The sequence below is a fragment of the Notamacropus eugenii genome, chromosome 5 (assembly GCF_028372415.1).
Source record: "Notamacropus eugenii isolate mMacEug1 chromosome 5, mMacEug1.pri_v2, whole genome shotgun sequence".
Lineage (NCBI taxonomy): Eukaryota > Metazoa > Chordata > Mammalia > Diprotodontia > Macropodidae > Notamacropus > Notamacropus eugenii.
In genome coordinates this window covers 35,953,441-35,975,773 of record NC_092876.1, presented here as the reverse complement: position 1 = coordinate 35,975,773, position 22,333 = coordinate 35,953,441, and the positions used below count along the sequence as shown (strand labels likewise).

Here is a 22,333-nt window from a genome sequence, read left to right as displayed (position 1 = left end):
GATCACTCCTTCTTTCAGTCTCTCAGGGTAAGGGGCAGCTAGATGGTACAGTGGATAGAGCACCAGTGCAGGCGTCAGGAGAACCTGAGTTCAAATCTCACCTCAGACACTTGACACTCACTAGCTGCGTGACCTTGGGCAAATCACTTAACCCCAATTGCCTCATCCTGGGTCATCTCCAGTCATCCTGATGAATATCTGGTCACTGGATTCAGATGACTGTGGGGGAGAAGTGAGGCTGGTGACTTGCACAGCCCTCCCTTACTCCAAACAAAGTCAAGTGCAAGTCATGTCATTGTTTCTCTCATGGCATGGTCTTCTTTGGCAAAGAAGGATAAACACATACTCTCAGGGTACTTTTTGACCTCTCTTGTGTACTAATTTGTTTTAAAATTATTTGTGGACATATTCTTTCCCCACCAATAGACTGTAAACTTGAAGGCAATGAATTTTATATGCATATATGTTGTATGTGTATAGTCCCCATCTTCTAGCACAGAACCTTGCACATAGTAGTCACTTAATATATCTCTGTTGAATAAAATTAGATACTAAAGTTTCACATTTTAATGCTCCCTGTACTTTCATTTCTAAAAATAGAAGGATTTGGCGATTTACCGGGTGAGAAGGGAGGCGATATCGCTTCCAAGAAGGTTGACAAGAATGCTTCCTTTGACTTTGGATGGTAATTGACCTGATATATACGACTATCTATCTTTTAATTCTTACTGTTGATCATGTGGTTGTTGTTGTTACAGGGTACTAGAGGTATGCTAGAGTTAGTTTGATCCACCCAGAGCCAGTTGATAAATTTTCAGTGGGAGGACTTACACCATTTGAGGTGGTATATTGAAAGGAGTACGCGTCTTGAAGTCAGGAAGACCTGAGTTCAAATATGACCTGAGACACTAACTAGACCCTTCACCTTGTTTGCCTCCGCTTCCTCATTTGCAACATGAGCTAGAAAAGGAAATAGCAAACCACTTCAGTACCTTTGCCAAGTAAATCCCAAATGGGGGTCACAAAGAGTCAGACACAAGTGAACAACAGCAGCCAACGTTTACACCTTGGAAATCAGCATTCACTGCAGATCAGAACTTGATTTATTGTTTTACTTGAGAAAATGTCAGTAACTCAGCTTAAACTTAAAGCTGGTTATGAAATATTTAACAACATGCCTCCGAATACATTCCTTTCTTTTTAAGAGAGAGTGATTTGGTTTATAATATTCTGAAGATCATGGGGTATGACATTATCTTGTAACATTAACCTAGATATCGTGCCCATTGTGAGGTTGAGTTTTGGGGGATAGGCTAACACAGTGGAAGAGTGCTAGATTTGAACAGAACAACCTAGTTCAAATCTTTCCCCCAGTATTTGTGTGACCATGTGTACATATCTTGTAACTGCTCTGAGCCTTAAGATCTTATCTATAAAATAGGGATAATCATATCAACACCTTCTACGGAAGGTGGTCATGAGACTGAAAAGAGACAGTGTGTGTAAAGGACTAGGTGAACCTTTGTATGTTATCTATAAAAATAGCTTTATGATTATAATTATTCACTTTAGAGTCATCAACTGAGAGCACTGCTCCTCTGGTAAAGGAAATATTATACTTATTTAGGGCTAATAAAAATAAGATCATTTGAGTTTGTATAGTATTCACACAATTATTTGAATCTCACAATGACTTTGGGAGATAGCTAAAAGAAGATTTTATTACATTACTGTTGTCTAGTCATTTTTCCATCCATTGCCCGACTCTTTGTGACCCCATTTGGGGTTTTCTTGGAAGAGATATTAGAGCAGTTAGCCATTTCCTTTTCCAGCTCATTTTTACAGATGAGGAAACTGAGGCAAGCAAGGTTGAATGACTTGCCCAGGGTCACATAGCTAGGAAGTATCTGTGGTCAAATTTGAACTCAGGAACATGAGTTTTCCCAATTCCAGGCCAGCACTATGGCGCCACCTAGCTACATTATACCCATTTTATAGAGGAAGAAACAGAAATTTAGAGAGATTCACTCTCTTGGGCAAGATTTGGGGAGGACATAAGATTGAAGCTCACATTCCTTGATTCCTCTTCCCCAACTAATGTATTTGATTATTATCTCTGAAATGAAACTAATTTTTTAAAATTTGATATAATTGACAAATGAATTTTGGGAAAAGAGGACTTTACTCATGATTTGTTCTAATGATCAAATCTGATATCATAGATTCTTCTCCAGTGTGATCTTTTCCTAGAATTCTAGAAGTGGAAATGCATTAGGATGGAAGAGGGTTGTAGGCAGCAGGGTTGAGGATGTTTGAAAAATACCACCCTTCCCCTGCCTCACAAATACCTGATAATTAACTAATCCATGGGAATTTAGCCAAAGAACATCCCTGACTATGGAAGTCATTGGCTCATAGTATTGAGAGGGGGAAGGTATCTTCAAGTTCTCTTCATTTTATATATGAGAAAATGGAAGCTAAGAACAGGAACGATTTGCCCCCAGGGCCATAGACAGCAAATAACAGATTCATAATTTGATTTCCTTCTCATTTGTGTGAATCACCAACATTGCTAACCATGCCCCCATATCCCCCATAACTGAAGGTATTTTTCTTTCATTTTCAGGAAATATAAGAAAAAGAAGATCCCAGCCAACAGGAAAAAGAAAGTCACTTACAAAGACAGAGTTCGCACATTACACCTGCGAAGAAACATAAACAACCTTGATAGAATACACGAGGAAAAGAAATTTCTCATTATGAAAACCAAGTGAGTGTCTTTTAATGTGAAAAACTTTGGGAAGGGACTGGAGGCTTGATCTGAGAGTCTTCCCTGAGCACCCAGAGGGCTTCGGAGGGCTCATCCCCACTACTCAGCAGCGTCCCAATGGGGACAGCCAACATGTGGGAATGGGTGAATATTATAACAGGTACTGTCAAGGTCCAGCAGAGGCTCAGAGATGAGCTCACAGGGAATGATGAGCTCCTGTTCTGACATATTCCTTTAAGGGATTGGGAAAGACTTGGGGGGGGGGGGGGGATAGTGAGAGTTCATAGAATTGTGGATCTGATCTCTGTCTTAGAGACCTTGCTTTTTGCGTTGAGTACAGGTGCCATAAAATAATTCCTTCTCCCCTCACACTTCCCCACCCTACCACCATACGCCTTTTCTTTTTTTCATCCATTCCTCAAACTGAAAGAAATCCCTGTTTATCAGGAGACCTCTAAAATAGGGGGAAAGGAAGATAAGTCATATTCTCCATCCCTGTTCCCAACAGTCTAAAGTTAAGTTCGTTTAAACCTTCTCGTCCTTGTCAGACTCAGAGGGCCTAATTAGTCCATTAAGAATAGTATAAAGGGATGCTGAATACTGATTGTTGCCAGGGATACATGCCTGGAGACAAAAAATAAATCTCTAGTGTAGCAGCGATTAGGGGGACTCTGAATAGACCAGCTTTTTCATGGGCTGTGTTGGTAGGGGTTGCTTCTCTGATATTTCCCTGGGACTCATGGAGCAAATGACTTGAAAGTGATACTAGTACAAACCTCAAAGATGTTAAAATTTTATTTCTAAACCAGCAAGGGAGGAGTGCCTAGAAAAATTAAACTCATTTTCTTTCGTTTGGCAGTCCCCAAAGTCAGCCTCTCCTAGGTATGCCATTCAACTTGCCTTGGGGCAAGAAAACACATAAAAGACAGCTTCTGGGCAATGAAACTTTGGCTGCTTACAGCTTTTCTCTCTCTGCCTGTGACTGTGTGACCTGGAATCCTCCTTGTCCATAGCACCCAAAGACGAAGGAAGGAAGGAGGAAAAGAGAGAGGGAAGGGAGGGGAAGAAAGGAAGGAATATTTACCTAGAACCTATTATGTGTTTACCACTGTGTTAAGTGCTTAGGACAGCTATGTGATGAAGGAAGGAAGGAAGACAGAAACAAAGGAAGGAAGGAAGGAAAAAAAGATGGAAGGGAGGGAGAGAAGGAGGAGTATTTATCTCGCACCTACTATGTCCTCACCACTGTGCTTAGTGCTGGAGATAGAAATATGAAAGCAACACGGTGTCTGTTCTCAAGGAGCTCACATTCTAGGGGGAAACAACAGTAACAGGAGGGTGTTGCTGCAGGGCAGACAGAAAGGTTCTACAGTAAAGCAGAGGGTGATGGCTCCCTGTCAGTGTCATTTCCATTGATAGAGCCCTCTCCTTTCCTGACACTGAACCACTGGATAGCACCCAGGTCTTTGGTGGCGTGAGTTCTCCTTTCCACGTCTTTGGTAGCCCTGGCTGCTGGGGACACAAGGGCCATATCTACAGAGGCACTTACCAGGGAATGATGCTTCCCTGAACAAGAGCTTTGAGAGTCAGGGCCAGTGTGGTGGTGGTCTCCCCAAAGACAGTCCTACTTCTGTGGGTGACACTGAGTAGTGAAACACACAAAGGAGTGAGTGAAGCTGGATAATTCTCAGCACATTGAAAGACAAGTCATTTTTAGGGAAGTTTTTGTGTCTTTAAGACCCCAGGAGTGCTTTCTGGTGCCACCTGGATCATGCCAGGTAGGGCTTCTGAGGAGGACTCTGTAAGCCAGACAGTATAATAAACAACATACCCCTGGGTATGTGAGTGGAGGGAGAGGTTTTAAACCACTAGAGAGGACAAGAGAGATGGACCTACAGTTTGATTTGTCTGAGTACCCCTGGCTTCCTAGGGTGGATAGAGGGCTGGCCTTGGAGTCAAGAAAGACCTAATTTCAAATCTTCATCTGACACCTTAAGGACTGTGTGACCCTGGGCAAGTCATTTAACATGTCAGTGCTCTAGGCAAATCTCTAAGACTCTCAATGGCAAAAGAGTTTCTAAGTTGCAGTGGTACAGGGAGATTCCTCATTGAGAGTTCCTGTCAGTAATAAAACCACAGGTCTGACCCTCCCCCAAAAAAACCCCAAACCAAAACATCCAATTTCAGCCCCATTCACCACTACTTCTGCCCTGCCCCTCCTTTCCTGTGTTCAAGTGGAAATGCCACCCTCCCTCCCCTCCTTCCTCTCTCCAAGGGGCCTCTCCTCCCACCCCAGAAGAGGAAGATCAAATAGCAAGTTAATACTTTGACTTCTATTCTAGGCAGGATCTAGAAGCATGTTTGCAGCGGATTGACTCAATTCAGAAACAGAAAATCCAAGTGGAGGCTGAAATACAGATGGAAAAAGAGGCACACAACATGTACGTAGCGTTGCTCACTCTGCCCGCCTTCTCCACTAAGGAGTCAGTGGTGATGGCACACCCAGCAGCAGCCACCTTGTTCTTTCTGCAGGAATGCCCAATAACATTGGAAGAAATAAAACACATTTATTTATACATCAAATTGTACAAGTCATAGGTCAGCAGCCAATAACCTAGTCATTCTTGTTAGGACAAAAAGACCCTCAGCATGCTCTTTTGGGGGGACCTTGGAATTACCACGAGACCACTGACCCCCAAGAGTAGCTAGAGCAAGGAAGCTCCCAGGAGGCATCATGGGAATGAATACCATCCTTTTTATGGTCATTTATCCACAGAAAGAACAAGTAAGTGCACCTCTATAGGGAATTTTAATTTAGCAAGGAAGCTTGGGATCATGGAAAGAGACCCAAACCAGGGCTCGAGGTCTGGTTGCCAGTCCTGGCTTGGTCACTTATCTTGTTGATGAGATATATCATTCAACTGGAAGAAAGCCACACCCCTCTCTGGCCCTGTGTTTTCATTTCTGTAAAATGAAGAGGGTGAATTAGGTAATTACAAAGAGTCCTTCTTTTTCTGATGTTCCATGACTTTGTGTGAGTGATGGTATACTACAGTTGGTATCTTTTCTGGGACCTAGAAATTGGGCAATCTCATTGAAAACCATTACATTCACATAAACTGGGAAACATTTCAGACATGAGATGCATCTCAGCCCGAATTTTCAAGGATTGTTTCTTCATTTAACTTAGACTTTTCCCATTCAACGTTCCCAACATCTTCCTTCCTCTGATTTGTCCATCCAGTGCAGCTGTGTGTCGTCTCCAAATGATGCACCAACGTCTGTGCACCGAACTGGAGCATGAGAAAGCTCTGGAGGAGAAAATTTCTACGGTTCTAAAAGAAAATGAGTAAGTTCAGAAATGGGATGGGACAAAAGGGAGTGGGATTCACTGCAGCCTTCTCTTAATCAACAGGGCTGTGCCAGGCCTAGAGGCCTGTATTGGGCTACCCGAGTCTTTCTTACCTCACCTCCGAGGTCTTCGGCTGGCCAAAACCGGATGCACATATGAGAGAAAGGACGTTCCAGAGTCGAACAAGGGTTGAGCTTTATTTCAGGGTCTAGTTACAAGTGCAGGGAGGGTTTTCCTTAGGAGGAAGAGGGGGAGATTTCCTAAGGAGGCTAGGATCTTAAGGAATTGGAAGTAGAAGTACAAGCGGGGAGAGAGGGGGAGGGGAGAGAGGAAAGAAGAGAAACGGAGCCTACTGTCCTCTTGGCTCCTCACGTGCTAAGAGCTTTCAGGCTTCCTCAATCCTACTTAACTCTCCAGCAGCATAGTTTGCATCTAAATACCGTGCTGTTAGATAACAATAGTGTGCCCAGATCCGGGACGACCTCGAGGGCAGGGAGACTCCACCCATCACTTATCTCCCGGGAAGAGGTGGAAATACCCGAGCTAGGAGCTAGCCGAGCTAGCTCAGTCTGACCTTCTCGAATCCCTGCTGTTCATGGAGGGCCTCGTAAGACTCTAAGATTTAGAAGTCCCACTTTTACCCGCCCGAGACTGTCCACACGGAATTGAGCTTCCAATCCCAACAGGGCTGCACCCTCTAAGAGCTAAAACTTCTTATTAATTCATTTGAGAGAGAAAAAAAATTCATAGAGTTTGTAAATGGGAGTAGTAGATTTCGTGTCAGGAAGACCCAAGTTCAAATCCTACTCCAGATACTTGTAAGACCCCGAGAAAGTTCCTTAACCTCTCTGAGCCTCAATATCCTTATCTGTAAAATGGGGCTAATAATAGCACCTATTTCACAGGACTGTTGTGCGAATCAAATGAGATACCTTCTATAAAGTGCTCTGCAAATTTTAAGGTTTGCTATTTATACATACACACATATATACATATGTATGTATGTGTACAATATATGTATACATATGTGTATGCATGCATACACACATATGTATGTGTGTGTATATGTGTGTGTGTATATACAATGTTAGCTAACTGGTTAACAGGGCAGCTAGGGGGTGCCATAGTGCACAGAGTGCTGAGACCAGAGTCATGAAGATCCATCTCCTTGAGTTCAAATCCAGCCTCAGACACTTACAAGTTGAATGACCCCGCTATTTGCCTCAGTTTCCTCATCTGTAAAATGGGGATACGTTAGAGAAGGAAATGGCGACTCACTGCAGTATCTGCCAAGAAAATCCCAAATGGGGTCACAAAGAGCCAGACCCAACTGAAATGACTGAGGGGCAACAAAGCTAGTAACATCAGAAGGCTAACTGAACACTCAGAGCGCATGGAAAGGTTAGCGGGGCTACTTCTAGCCAGCTATGACCCACAGGGTTTTTCAGGTTGCTCATTTTTTTAATCATTACTCCAATGTATTTAAATTGATTTCCTTTCTTACTGATTTGCTTTCTTCTCTGTATGGTTCTGTAAAATGTTTAGCACATTTCCAGAAGGGATGTTTCTAGTTTGTTGCTTTAAGAGAACTTAGGGAAAAGATATAAAATCATATTACTTTGTGGGCCCAGCCAAATAGCCTTGTGTGGCTAATGATGCTTTAGTAAAAAGAAGTAGATATTGGGCCTGGGGGAAGGAGGCAGTGGGGACAAGTGGGGGAAAGATGACAAGAGAACAGATGAGGTGCTTACAGAACCTCCAACCTTCCCTCCCCACCCCCAAATGATAGGACAGATTAAAAATCCAATATTGGAAAAATTGTGCCAAGAGTACTTTGCAAGAGACAAAATGCTATTTAAGGCCTCTTCTAGTATGGTGTACTCTTAGTAAGTCTATTTGATCCCAAACCAAACTACCCAGCAGGCTAATAGAAGGAATTTTTGAAGTCAATTATGACCCATCTTTCCGGATAACATTTAGAATGCAGGACAGACTTGGAGAAAGCACAGCAGGAGGGATGAACAGTTAGATGGCACCATAGTGCACAAAGTGCTGGGTCTAGCATCAGCATGAAACATCTTCCTGAGTTCAAACCTGGTCTCAGACACTTATTTTTTTTTAAATTAAATTAAATTAATTTATTTTTTAATGTTCTACAATCACTACCATAAAATTTAGATTTTAACCCCCCCACACACACCTACCACCTCCCTCCCTCCCCAAGACGGCATATAATTCTGTATAGGATCTACATATACTTTCCTATTGAATAAGTTTTCACTATAGTCATGCTATGTAGACAAACTAAAATAAATGGAAGAAATCATATAACAAATCAAAATATAATACACACACATACGCACACACATATATAATCATGTATGTTTATACATCCAGAGTATACAAATGATGATAGTTATCTGTATATGCTATTAAAACAGAAAGAAAAAAATTTCTTTCCACACTATCCATCCAGACTTCCCTTTGGACTGGAGTTGTAGCAACATGCTGCTTGCAGAGCCCGGTACTGTTTGCAATGCCACGAATGTGTCTGTAAACCTTTAGTCAGAATTAGTCAAGCTAGGATGCTGTTGCTGTGTTTGTCCTTCATTCTTGAAGAGGACCATGACATCCAGATGATAACATGACTCACAGTTGACTTTGATTTGAGTGAGGGAGGGCTGTGCAGGGTCACCAACCTCACTTTCTTCTCCTGAGCCACCTGGGTCCAGTGGCCTGATATTCATCAGGACAGCTGGAGATTTCCCAGGATGCAACGGGAGACCCTGTCCATTTCAGGCTAAGGTCTTACAGCATTCTCACTTTGAGTGAGATACACCCATTCAATGAATAGACTTCTTTAATACTTTACTATATGGTGAAGCTGCAAGATGGGTGTATGAATGAATGAGCAAATGAACAAATGAGCAAATGAATGAATGAGTAAAAATACATTTGTATAGAGCTAACTGCATGACAAGCACTATCCTAAACTCTGGGACTTAAATGCAAAAAATGATTAGTACATCAGTATTCTAGGCAAACCCAGATATCCAGAGCTCTTCCTGTAAAAATAATTTAATTTCATGTGCTTCATAGATCCTGGAAAAAAATGCATAACTGGGCACTCAATGAATCTATGCCTCATCATCCCTAAGGACTTGATCATGAAAGGGGTAGGAGAGGGTTCCTCAAGATGCTGCTGAAGGGAGACCCAAAGAAGCCTTTGCAACTGGGTCTCCTCTACTTTTTCCTTATTCCTTCCTCTGGCTGATGGTTCCTTCCTCTATAATATTAAATACTTGTAGCCAAAACTGCCTTTTTGAACCCTTCCCTCCATGATCTTCTCCCTCTGGGTGCTGCATTTCTCCAATGCTTCCCCTTTTCATTCCTCTCAAGCCTCCAGGATGGTCTGGCTCCTGGGGCTTCCATGTACCCTGAGAGTGTCTCCTTCCTGCTACTGCCAAAGGATTTATTTCAAATTTCAGTGCTTTGAGTCATAGCTATGAAATGAGGTGTTGCAAAAGAGGCTGGGTGGTGCAAAAAAGGTGCTGGGGGAGCCCCAGAAGCAAGGGAATATTGGGCTGGTTTTCAATAATTTGCTTTGTAAGAATGATCTTGTGGGGTATTGCTTCAATGTCCCTCTTATGGTTGTTATTGCACTTACTGGGGGGAAGAGCATTTTTCTAGTTTATTTGGGATTTATTACCTCATTCTCATTCATCTGTACACATAAGTACAGTCTCTCTCTCTCTCTCCCTCTCCCTCTCCCTCTCCCTCTCCCTCTCCCTCTCCCTCTCCCTCTCTCTCTCTCTCTCTCTCTCTCTCTCTCTCTCTCTCTCTCTCTCTCTCTCTCTCTCTGTCTCTCTGTCTCTGTCTCTGTCTCTGTCTCTCTGTCTCTGTCTCTCTCTCTCTCTGTCTCTCTCTCTCTCTCTGTCTCTCTCTCTCTCTCTCTCTCTCTCTCTCTCTCTCTCTCTCTCTCTCTCTCTCTCCTCTCTGTCTCTGTCTCTCTGTCTCCCTTCCTCCTTTTAGATTTATTCTAGGAACCCAACTCTCTTCATGTGCTGGAGGAGTCAGTAGACCTAACCCAAGAGAGTTAAACTCTCACAGGTTTGAGCTGATTTCTTTTGCCAAATCCTTAATTTTCTGCCAAGCACTTTGAAACATTTAAGGCACCAAACCACCGCCGCAGAGACTACTTTCATTGTTGTTATTACATCTCCACTTAGGCTCTATCTACCTGGTTGCCTCCCCTCGAGGACTCTCCAAGGCTGTGATGACAGTATGAGTGCTGGCTGGTACCAACAAGCTAGACAGGTTTTAAGAGCAGGTCTGGTGACAGGCCGTATGCTTATCACCTACAGACCAGCCAGGCTGAGTTTGTAGATACTCATCTCCAACCTCACTGGAGGGGTATGGGTCTTTCTGCCCTCTCCTCTCCTGAAGACCCTCTTCTAAAGTGATAGAGGAGTTAGACTTTGGATCAATGACCCCACCGCAAGGGAATCCTGGAGTCTGCCAGCTGGGCTTCAGTTTCCTCATCAGTAAAGTGTAGGGGGTTGCACTCAATCATCTCCAAGGTCACTTTCCAACTCTAAATTGATGAATCTATGGTCTATTCTCATTGTTATGAATGTTATTTTGAAATGGATTTAGCCAGGCAAATTGATACCAGGCTCTTTACTCAGTGGAATGACACATACTTTTTAAAAATTTCATTTTAAAGGGAAAACATGTGGCACATTGAAATTGAGGAAGGAAAATTCAGCGGTCTCCGGGAGAATCTTAAAGTAGAAGAAGAAAAATTAGCACAATTTCTCCAAGGGCAGGCGGAAGAGAGGCTTCTTCAGGCAAAGATGGTGGCTGTCAGAATAGACCGCAATAAAAACTTCCAACTCCAGTAAGTGATGGCGCTTAATAATGGCTCTCTGGATGATTCATCTGGCCAACAATGGCTTTCTCCCTCTGCTGAGAAGGGAATGTGGTGTGGTAGAAATAGCCCCAGCCTCAGGGTCCCTGGGTTTGAGACCTGATTCAGCTATGTGATGTTAGGCTGGTGTTTTCACCTCTTGGCCTCAGTTTCCCTATTTGTCAAATGGGAATTATAGGATCTGCATGATTTATTTCAGTGCTATTTTTGTGAAGAAAGCACTTTGAACTTGTAGCGGAGCTTTGTCAACTCAAGCTGTTATTACGCGGTCCCTACCTGGGCTGTCCCATCACTCTCTGGGTGATTCCCTTTTATGTGCTGTTGGGTCAAGTTCACATCCATTCTGAGGGTGTGGGGAGGGAGGAAGGGCCCATACAAGATGTCCCACTGCTTCAAATGCAGAGCTAGGAAATCCCACCTGGGAATACCTGGGCCAGCCATCCTTTCTTTAAGTAAAATGACCAATTTGCCATATTAATGCTCAGGTCACAGACCCTGATAAAGCAGAATCAGAACCAAGTAGAAATGCTGTTTAATCCATATGTAGCAACTTTGAATTGGAAATACTCTCTTTACTCCAGGTTTTGCTATCCTTATGAATACCAGAGAGATAGCTAGGTAGTTGGGTTTTTGTTTGTTTTTTGTTTTGTGTTTTTTTTACAGTAACATGTCATGTGAACATTTTAAACCATAATTTTTCCCCAGTTTTAAAAAATCGGTTGAAAAAAATAAGGTCATTTCAAATGACTTCGTGGAGAAGTTGGCTATTTTCATTCATTCAATACACATTTATTAAGTACCTACTACGTGTCCAGTGCTATCCTAAACAATGAGGATAGAAAAAGAGGCGAAAGACAATTCTTGCCCCTCCAGGAGCTCCCAGTCTAATGGGGGAGAGAGAACATGCAGACAAATATATACAAAGAAAGTTGTATACAGGATGAATAAGAAATAATTAACAGAGGGAAGGCACTGGAATGAAGGATTAGGGAAGGCTTCCTGCTTCCTGGGATTTTAGTTAGGACTTAAAAGAAGTCAGTCAAGGAAGTCAGGGAAGTTATTTGTAACTTAGAACTTATTTCTCCTCATGGAAACAATGCTTTTTTTGAGAGATAGCCTAATAATACAATAAAACTAGGGTCAGGACAGTCCTGGTTTCTTAGCTTTTTGATCATGTTACTTGATCTCTGATGAAATTCCATCTCCACAAATGATCGTGGGGAATGTAGTTTATAAGCCTTCAAGAGCTACAGAAATGTGAGCCACTGCAATTCTTTGACCTTATTTATATAGGAAGGATGGGAAAGATGAAAAGCATTTGGGCTTGGAAGTTAGAAGGCCTGGGTCCAAACCCTGACTTTGTCACTTACAACCTATGGGCAAGTCACTGAATCTCTCTAAATCTCAGAGCCTCATCTGTATAATGAGGGAGCTGGATTCAATGACCTCTAACGTCCTTTCTGGACCTAGAGCTAGGATCCTAAATATGGTCCAGACACTACTCTAGACCCTAAATGCAACATATAACACTGATTCTGGGAGATGTCAGCAACTCATCTCTTTCTCTTCCCATCCTCACCTCCCTCTTCGCTCTTGGAAACAGGGTTGAGATTTCTCTCTTTCCCCATCTACCAAACAGTAGAAAAACTGGGCTCCCTACCTTCCTGCCACTTAGTAGTGGTGATGCCTGCAGCGGGGGCTCTGGCAGGAAGAGGCGGAGGGTACTGGCAACGATTGGAACTCAATAGGGTCCGTGGGTTGGGATTTAGGGAGGCCAGACGCTGAGGCTTCCTAGCAGCATCAACCTACAAAAGTAGCATTTTTTTTTATAATGGTCCAGTTCTCTGTCATCTCCCCTTTTTCATTTCATTCCTCACACATATGTTAATGTGTGACAGACATTCTGCTAGGCATTGGTGATACAAAGACAAAAAAAAAAATCAAGAGGCCCTGCCCTCAGGGAGTTTATATTCCACTACAGAGGAAGTAATGTATATATGTTAACAAACAAATACAAAGTAATTTTTCAGAGCAGAGGAAGTGCTAGCAGATGATGAGGTCAGAAAAGAAGAATCTTCATCAGCCTGTGTGTGTCCCTGGTGCCTGGGATCACCTGTTGTTTCTGGCTGTGATCTCTCCCTTCTGTGATCCACCATGGAACAGAAGGCCTTCTTGTAACTTATCCACTGACGTCTTTGTTCATATTTTTCTAAGGATTTTTACCATAGGAAGCACTGGATAATCAGTATAAATATTCTCTCTGGTTTTTGTTTTCTTACCTAGACCCTAGAAAGAAACACCCTTGTCTGTTAGCCAAAGACTTGAGGCAAGATGTGTGGACATTTTCCAGAATGTCAGAGAGGAGAGACGGTATGGGAATCAGGAATGTTGCCCAGGATCCCAGACAGGAAAGAGAAAAGTAGCTTCAGGCAGTGTATGTCCCCTTCTCTTTCTCATTGGAGATATTGCTGGATCCTGTGAAGCAGGAATCAGAGTTGGAACAATGGAGTCTAGGCATTTGGAGGGTAGAGAGGCTTTGGGGGGGGTGGAGGGGTCATTCCTCTGACTCCCCAGCTAAATCAACTCTTATCTTCTCATATGTCATTCAAGTCTCAAAGTTGGAGAAATTTCCAAAGTCTAATCTCTTCTTCGCTGCCCAACCATCAGCCATTTTAGTTGGGACAATGATTTTTTTTGGAAAGAATCTGTATTTGTGAATCCATTGCACGAGTTTTTATAATACTGGAAGGATGGAGATGTACTGTTTAGAAACAATCTGCCAGAATTTGTCTTGAAGCAGATTTTACTATTTAAATAACACAAGCAGGAAACATTTTGAATCTCTTCACTTGAAAGGCCAACTTTGTAATGACATCACGTAAGTGTGTTGTCTCTTCTAAATCTATAGCTGTCCTCACTGTACTATCCATTTCTGTGGAAAATGAATCCCTGTAGGATACAGAGCCTGTTAAACAAGTGAGTATATCAATGCTTGTTTCATCTCAGAGATTTTTACTTTCTACACCCATGTCCGAATGACAGCTTGGCATAATGGATTGCCTCTTCTCCATGCCCTAGGCAACCCTCTCAGATGAAAACTTGTTAAGAAGGTGCCAACCTGCATTGGTGAAAGAAATTTCCACACTTGGGAGTTTCCTGTAATGATTAAATCAATCCCAGCTCCTAAAAATTCACAAGAGACAGAATCCAAGAAAGGAACTAGCCTTCAAATCACTTGATAAGCGTTTATTAAACAACTTCTATATGCCAGGCATTGTGTTAAACACTGGGGATATACAACAAGAGGCAAAAGATAGTTCCTGCCCTCAAAGAACTTATAATCTAATGGGGGAGACAAAAAGAGATATATATATATATATGCATATATATATACACGTATGTATATACATGTGTGTATGTAGATATGTATATTTATATAGTTATATGCAAGGCAGAATAAATAAAAAGTATACAAGATAAGTAAAATAATTAGCAAAGGGAAGGCACTGAAATTAAGAGGGGTTGGGGAACAGACATTTATTATGCACCACTGTGTACAAGACACAATGCTAGAAGCTGGTGATACAAAGAAAAAAAGAAACAGATGCTTGTGTATTTGGCCATCTCAAATCTTATTACAAGTGATATGTGTTTATCTCGGTCTTCCTCTCCAGGAAAGCAATGGAAAGGGAAAAGAGCTACGAACTCCACCGTCAAAAAGTGGTAGCTGAGGCTAAGAAGAATCATAAGATAGCGATCCAGTTCCTAAGAACCACCTTGGCAAAGTATTCCTTGTGTTTTTTCCTTCTTTAACCCTTTCTTTTCATGATCCTGTGCAGAAAACCCAGAGACGAGATTCCCTGAGCTTCCATGATGAAATGAATAAACTCTCTTGCAAGTGTTGGAAGTGGCTCAGGTCTTATCAAGCAACAGTAACCAACTGGGAGACTCAGTGTGTAGAACCCAGAGTCAAGGAGACCTGAGTTCAAATCCAACCTCAGGCATTTACTAGCTGTATGACCCTGGACAAGTCACTTTAGCTCTGTCTACCTCAGTTTCCTCAACTGTAAATTGGGGGTGATAACAGCATCTATCTCCCAGGGTAGTTGTGATCCAGGTGATCCCATGAGGTAATCTTTGGAGAGTGCTTTGCAAACCTCAGGGTGCTATAAAAAATGTAAGTTATTAATTATTCTTCTCTGAAACCTGGATCCACTTTCTTAGAATGGAATGCTAAACTTTGCTCATCTCTACTGAAGTGGCAAATATTTTTTCCCAGTATAAGAGAACATACAATAAAAAACATTCATTAAGTGTTGACTGTGTGCCATGCACCAGGTTAATCAGTGAGAATATAAAGATGGAAAATGGCACCATCCTTACTCCCAGGGAGTTTATGGTCATGGTGAGGGAAGGAGGTAACATGAGAATACATAAACGTAATACAAGGTCAGGTATAATGGTGACCAAAGAGAGAAAGTGTTCTGGGAAAATGTGAGAAAGGAAAAAAAAAATTTTCAAGCTTCCCTAAATGGTTCACCCATTGGCTGCCTTCTTAAAGAAAAATTATGGCCCCTCTGAAACTGATCATTATCTCCTCTCCCCTCTCCCACCTCCTACCCTTGACTTTCCACATGCTGACTGTTATACAGCTGCACTGGTTGCTTAAAAATGCTTCTTTCCAATAGGGTTCACAAGAAAGAAGCCAAGGAGGAAAAGAAATCACAAGAATATATGAAGAGAAGAATGGATGCCATTATAGCCCTGAAGAATAATATTACCACAAATCGGGTACCATACCCTTGACCAACATGTACATTCTTTCCTCTCCTAGTTGTAAAGAGCATGGTTTTCTTCTGGAACAGAATTCTCCATCAGCAATATGAGGGTTTCTCAAGATAGTGTCAGAATCACAAAAAGAAAAAAAAGTTGCCAAAACAATCAGATGACATTAGAGATAGGACAGGACCCATGATTCCATTAGGAATTCCCAGGTGAGGCAACTCCCTCTAGCAACATAGATTGGTACCTTCTCTATGACTGTTAGTCTGAGAAGTAAAGGGACTTGCCCAAGGTCACACAGTCAGGATACGTCAATGCTGGGACTTGAACTCAAGTCTTCCTAGATGTTCTAGACAAGCCTTCTGTCCACTCGATCATGCAGATTAATTGTTTTAGTGTGTCTAGAAATTCCTCATTATAGATTTGTTTCTAGAAATTCACTAGTCCAGACTTGTTTCTAGAAATGCATTGTTTTGAATAAAAACAGACAGGGAATTTGCTCATCATAGTGCATCATTTGGAAATATGAAAAAGTTCCTAATGGCCCTGGGTTCAACTTGAGTTCTTACTGTGGATGCCAGATACCAGGGTCACATCCTGAAATCCAGACCACCTCCATTCTTTACAGGCACCATGTTGTCCCCAGATGAAACCAATATAACCAGGAAATTTGATCAGTCAGCTAAAAAAAAGCGGTTGTATAATCACATAGACCAAGCAAACAATTTAATTTTTCAGTGTGTCATGGCTAAATTTGAGTGGCAACAGGAAATGAGGAAGGTTTGATGAGGAGAAGTATGAGAAGATGACCTTGATAACAGGACATTAGAGACTATTGAAAAATACAATCAGGTGGTGAAGAGGGAAAGTTCAGAGAGCTCAGCTAAAGGAAGGAGGAGCAGAAAGATATAGCATAGGTCTAGAGAAGCAAAAGACCATGCCTTGAACCATCTGCCAAAGAGGGGAGGAATGTGCAGTTGTGCTAGGTTTAGGGAAACAGGTGTCAAGTTGACAGTCTGGAACCTAAGGTACCAGGATTCTGGTCAGGGCACCTGGGAAAACTTAAGACCATCAGAGCCCCTATATAAAGGTTCTGTGCAGAAGGGACTCGGGGATATGAACCAATTTGTCTAGATAACAGGAGGGTCAGCTCCAAGCAAGGAGGAACAGGTATCCTTTTGGTCAAAAATTGTACATGCTAACAATATGTTTCTTTGTTTCCTAGGATACCATCCAGAAACTTAGGGCCTGGGACAAAGCCAAGGCTCACTTGATTAAAAAGAAGGAAGATGCTGAGAAGGAGGTCATAGCAGCCCAGGGAGGGGATGCTCTCAAGCAGACTTTACATGAAAAGCAAAATATGGAACTAGACATCCGGAGACAGTAAGGATGTGGACCAGAAGCCAAGCTTTCCTATCACAAAATGAACATGAGTGATGAAATATAGCGGACCAAGAAAGATGTGCTCCCAAGGATGTTGACCCAATGCCTTTAGTTTAGAATTTGAGCTTGATGAGTCAGGACTCCATGTAGTTTTTTAATGTTGGAGGATGGTTTACCATCACTGGATGGGACTACCTTTCTACCATGTTTAACTCGGTAGTGGACAGACATGTCTGTCACCTCCCCTACCTGCTACATTCAAGAACCAAGTAGAATACAGTCCCTCTCCTGTCACTCAGCTAGAGGTTTTGGATATCATCTTTCATAATGAAGAATCTCAGATTTGCATCTTACTTTCAGTAGCCATGATGATTTTTTTAATAGTATGGGCATTTCTTCCCTACTTCAATGCAAATCACAAACCTCTGTCTCAGGACTTGGTCTTTGTGAGTTGCTATGACCAAAGGCTGTTTACCACCTGGTAACTAACTTTCTGGCTATGAACCTTTCTGAAGTTAGCTAGGTCCTTGACTGATAGAGGGGCCAGTGCTCATGATCTTTCTTTTTTTTAAATTGGGGAGTAGGGGAAGCAACTGGAGTTAAGTGACGTTCCCAGGATCACACAGCTATTTAGGTATCTGAGATCAAATTTGAACTCAAATCCTCCTGACTCCAGGGCCAGTGTTCTATCCACTGTGTCCCTTAGCTGTCCTACTCCTAATCTTTCCTGGTGGGTAGCACCTGCCAGACTTGAGAGTTAGCTGTCATACCCTCCAAGATCACAGGCCCACTTCTGTCTTGTGTTGAGACATCAGAACAATCAAGTATTCATCTACTTCGGGGATAGGGGAAAGACAGGAGGTTGGGATGGACTTCATATTATTGCCTTGGTATGGTAAAATTTCAGGCCCTTATGTCTCTCAGACACCAACCTTCACATCAACCTGCACAATTTCATGATGTTCCCAAGACCCACCTCTCTTTTGGGGGGATCCCAGGTTCATACTGGCACAAGAACCACAGACCTTTTCTTTCCTTACATGGGCAGAATTCTCACTCTGCTCCTGTCGCAGTGTTTCTCTCCTAATGGTGTGTGATTCAAGAATCATGTCCTAAATTTGTATAATCTCTTCCTTCTGAAGATTAACTATTTCATCTATTATGGAATCTCCTTTTAAAGAAGGGGAAATGGCTAAATCTTTTTTGGGGGAGGGAGGGCGTAATTGTTTGCTTTTATGGATCAGAATCTCACCACTCCAGGCCAAACTGCAGTTCTTATGCAAAGTCTGATTTGGAAAGCAGGCTCCTTGCTTCCCAGTCTTGGACTCTTTCCATTAATCTATCCTTTATGCCAAGAGCCTTGTCTTAAAGAAGACCAAGCATTAAGCTCCTCACTTTCCTTCACCCTACATGTGCCCAGTTTTGTCAATTCTGACTTCTCATCTCGCCCAAGGGACTCATTCTCTCCACTCACACAGCTACTACCTTGAGTATTATGACAGCCATTGGACTCCTCTGCCTCAAATTCCTCCCCACCCCAGTCCATCCCCTTTGGTTATGACCAAAACCATTTTCCTTAAGCCCAGATATGACCATGAGACTCCCATGAGAGTTCCTGTGATCTCTGTGGTAAACCAGAAACACCTCTGCTGAGCTTTCAAAGTCCCTTACCATCTCACCTCAGCTTCTCTATCCTACATATATAATGTATTCTATAATGCAGTCAACTTGGCCTTCTCTATGTTCCTCACAAACAACACTCCATCTCCCATCTCCTGCCTTTGTATCAGCCATCCTAGTTGTCTTATATTTACTCCATCCTCTCCTCAGCCTCATAGTGACCTTCTCTTCCTTTAAGATGCAACTCAGATACTGTCTTCTGCATCAGATCTTTCTTGATCCCCCCCAATCCCAGTATGGCTAGTGCCCTCTCAACTACCTTTCATTTATAAACACTTGTATTTATTACCTTTCTATTTTTCACTGTATATATTTTTATATATACTAGAATATAAACTTATTGTGAATTGGGATTATTTCATTTTTGTAAGTGTATTCCTGGTACCTGATATGTAGTAGGTGCTCAATAAATGTTTATTTGTTGAATATGTACCAATGGATTATGTAAACTCTTGCTTTGGTGTCAATGTGTTTAATGTAGACTCTTTGAGGAAGAGCAAAAAATTCGAAAATGTGAAATTGTGAGTCGACTTCTGAAGGAAGAGGCTGAAGAAGAAAAAAGGAAGCAAAGACAGTTGGACCTGGAAAATGGAAAACGATGGATAATCAAAGCCAAGAAGCTCCCAAGCCTGAAGGAGAGGACTTGGCAACATTTTATAGACATCTGTGAAGGACAAACCGAGGCTCTCACCAATGTGGTGGTAAGCCAAGGGCCACTGGGGAATCAAAGTACCACTAAAACTGGGGAAAGCCCCTTCTCCCTAGGCTTTAGGTCTCTCCACTGTATCAAGAAATCAAATGGTGGAATTTATTAAATGTCCATGCTATCCCAAGTACTGTGCTAGGTACTGGGATACAAAATCAGAAAAGTTATTCAATAAACTCCCTTGGCTCAAGGGATCAAGTACAACATGCTCTGTTTGGCATTCAGTGCTCTTCATAACCAAGCTCTCTTCCCACCTTCCCACTCTTCTTACACCTTACACCTTTGATCCAGCGACACTGGTGTCTTGGCTGTTTTCACTGGCTGTCCCCCATTCCTGGAATGCCTCCCTCCTCGTCTCTGCTTCCTGGCTTCCTTTTAAGTACCAACTAACATCCCACTTTCTACAGGAAGCTTTCTCCATTCCGTCAACAGTAAATACAGGGAAAGTCAAGAATATTTCAATCCCTAACCTTCCTTCCTTGTTCTTTATGTCTTTTTCACTCCTCAGAAATTTCCCCAAATTATTCTGCAAGGTCTTAGGAAGAATGAAGCAGAAGGTGATAAAGGGTTAAGAGATGGTAAGGGAGAGGGAATCATGCAATTGGCACAGCAAAAAGGGAAAACTGTGAAGTAGCTAGGAGGTACAGTGGATAGAGTGCTAGACCTAGAGTCAGGAAGACCAAGTTCAAATTTAGCCTCACACACTAACTGTGTGGCCCTGAGCCACACATTTACCCACTGCCTGCCTCAGTTTATTCAACTGTGAAATGGGGATAATAAAAGCACCTGTTTCCCAGGGTTATTTTGAGAATCAAATGAGATAATATTTGTCAAGTGCTTAGCACAATGGTTAGCACATAGTGGACTGTGTATAAATGTTTATTCCCTTCCCTTCTCCTTCTCTATGTAACTAATCTGGGTACATTATACATTTTAACTTTCTGCTTGCTGTATTAAAGTGTTATGTGTCATTTAAAAATTACCCAAAGAGTTATTCCTTTATTTTTAATGGTGTGTGAATGGAAGGAATGAATACTGGTTGGCAGTATCTGATGGCAAAAAATCAATAAAAGAATTGCATGCAAAAAACCCTCAACAAAACCCAATTGAAAAAAAAAGTGTGCATTTTTTAAAGTAAACATTCTATCATTCCATTGTCAAATGAAGACATGATATAGCTCTGAGCCCCCATCCGACGTGCTGTGCTGAGTGTTTTCTATCTCTGATTACAGGACAGTCACAAACTTAGTGGTGAATCTGAACATGAGCGTTCCTTGAGCGTTGGCTCCACCGATGAAGAATCACTTAATAACCAAGAAGAAGAAACACTAACAGAGCCAGAAATTATGGGGCTCTGGACTGAAAAGTATAAGCCCTACAAGGTAAGAGCTTTCACTTGCTTGTTTAGATTACAGATCTCTACAAATTAGCATCCTGGCCTTGAACTGATTCTCTTAGATTTCCAAATGAATAGTTCTGTAATTCAGAGGTAACTCGTTCTTGATGCTTATCAGCAAAACCCTAAATCTGGGCTTGAGTAGGTCCACACTGAGGAAAATAAGAGAGGAGGTTTTTCTGTTTTTTAATACTGCCTGCTATCTTTCAGCATAAAGGGGATTATGTGATGCATATAAGCTATCTACTACAAAGGCAGCTAGAGGGTGTGGTGGATAGAGTGCTGGGTCTTGCATCAGGAAGACCTGAGTTCAAATCCAGCCTCAGCGGACCCTTACTAGCTGTGCTGGGCAGTCATCCACTGACAGCACGAAGTTAAAACCTGCCTGTTGAAGATGACTCTAGTCACCCATGAGTTTGATTTATATTATCAAACTGGGAAGACCATAATGTGTGCAGATGCTCTGAAGATGCAACAATACCTCTAGAATGGATGAAGTTTGGAACTATACCTTGAGATGTTATAGCAGATTATAGATGATCCCACCCATGTTTGATGCCAGGAAGCAGCTGGTTCACGTTAGTGCCATGATTGCCCTCCATGATGATTTTGGACATTTGGGTGAAGAGAGGACACTTGGTTTAGTAAGAAACAGATTCTGTTGGCCCAAAATGGCAGCAGATGGTAATAAGTATGCAACTTGTCTCTGACATGTCCAGTGGAAAGGATGTCCATGTTGCATAAATAGAGATCATGAGGACCCATAAACCTCTGTCACTGGAAAGACAGGACTAACATGAGTCACATTCTAGTGGTGGCTGACCATCTTGCCCAGTATATGCAGTCCTCCATACCCAACCAGAAAACAAAAAAGTGTTTATAGTTTCTAAGGTGCTGTGGGAAAGGTATTTCTCTATATATGATTTCAGGGTTCTCTTACTCTGAGGTAGAAGCTTTCTGAAAGCAAACAACTCAAGGAGGTGCTGACTTGGAGGATGAGAGTCTCATTGTGCCGTTCTCCTCTGAGAAAGAAGGGTACTGAAGAACTATATCTATCTACCTCTCTAAATATTGTTAGCCTAGAGAAATGATTTCTTTATGGGTTCAAGCAACTTTTCTGATTGTTGTTACTTAAAGGGAAAGAGATACCCCAAGCTTACATCTGCATATTTGACTGCTTGCCAAATGCTAGTTATCCAAAGACTATCACAAATAGCGAATGGAAAGAAAATCCATTTATCCAAGCAAATAGTGAACAGGGATCAGAGAAATTAGAACACATACTGAGAATTATCTCTGCTACTAGGAGTGAGATTATCTCAGCTGTAACCAAG

At 42.0% G+C, this 22,333-nt stretch overlaps 1 protein-coding gene across 2 annotated transcripts in view; it reads left to right on the top strand.

Annotated features, from left to right (window-relative positions):
- Positions 1 to 22,333, top strand: part of CFAP74 (cilia and flagella associated protein 74) — a 118,660-nt gene that overhangs the window by 16,100 nt on the left and 80,227 nt on the right. For both annotated transcript variants that reach the window (XM_072608567.1, XM_072608566.1), the window contains 10 exons: positions 601 to 685; positions 2,627 to 2,770; positions 5,113 to 5,211; positions 6,015 to 6,119; positions 10,849 to 11,022; positions 14,727 to 14,837; positions 15,741 to 15,843; positions 17,060 to 17,217; positions 19,379 to 19,598; positions 20,836 to 20,985. In XM_072608567.1, coding sequence (XP_072464668.1) covers positions 601 to 685; positions 2,627 to 2,770; positions 5,113 to 5,211; positions 6,015 to 6,119; positions 10,849 to 11,022; positions 14,727 to 14,837; positions 15,741 to 15,843; positions 17,060 to 17,217; positions 19,379 to 19,598; positions 20,836 to 20,985 — 1,349 coding nt within the window. The remainder of the gene's footprint in view (positions 1 to 600; positions 686 to 2,626; positions 2,771 to 5,112; positions 5,212 to 6,014; positions 6,120 to 10,848; positions 11,023 to 14,726; positions 14,838 to 15,740; positions 15,844 to 17,059; positions 17,218 to 19,378; positions 19,599 to 20,835; positions 20,986 to 22,333) is intronic.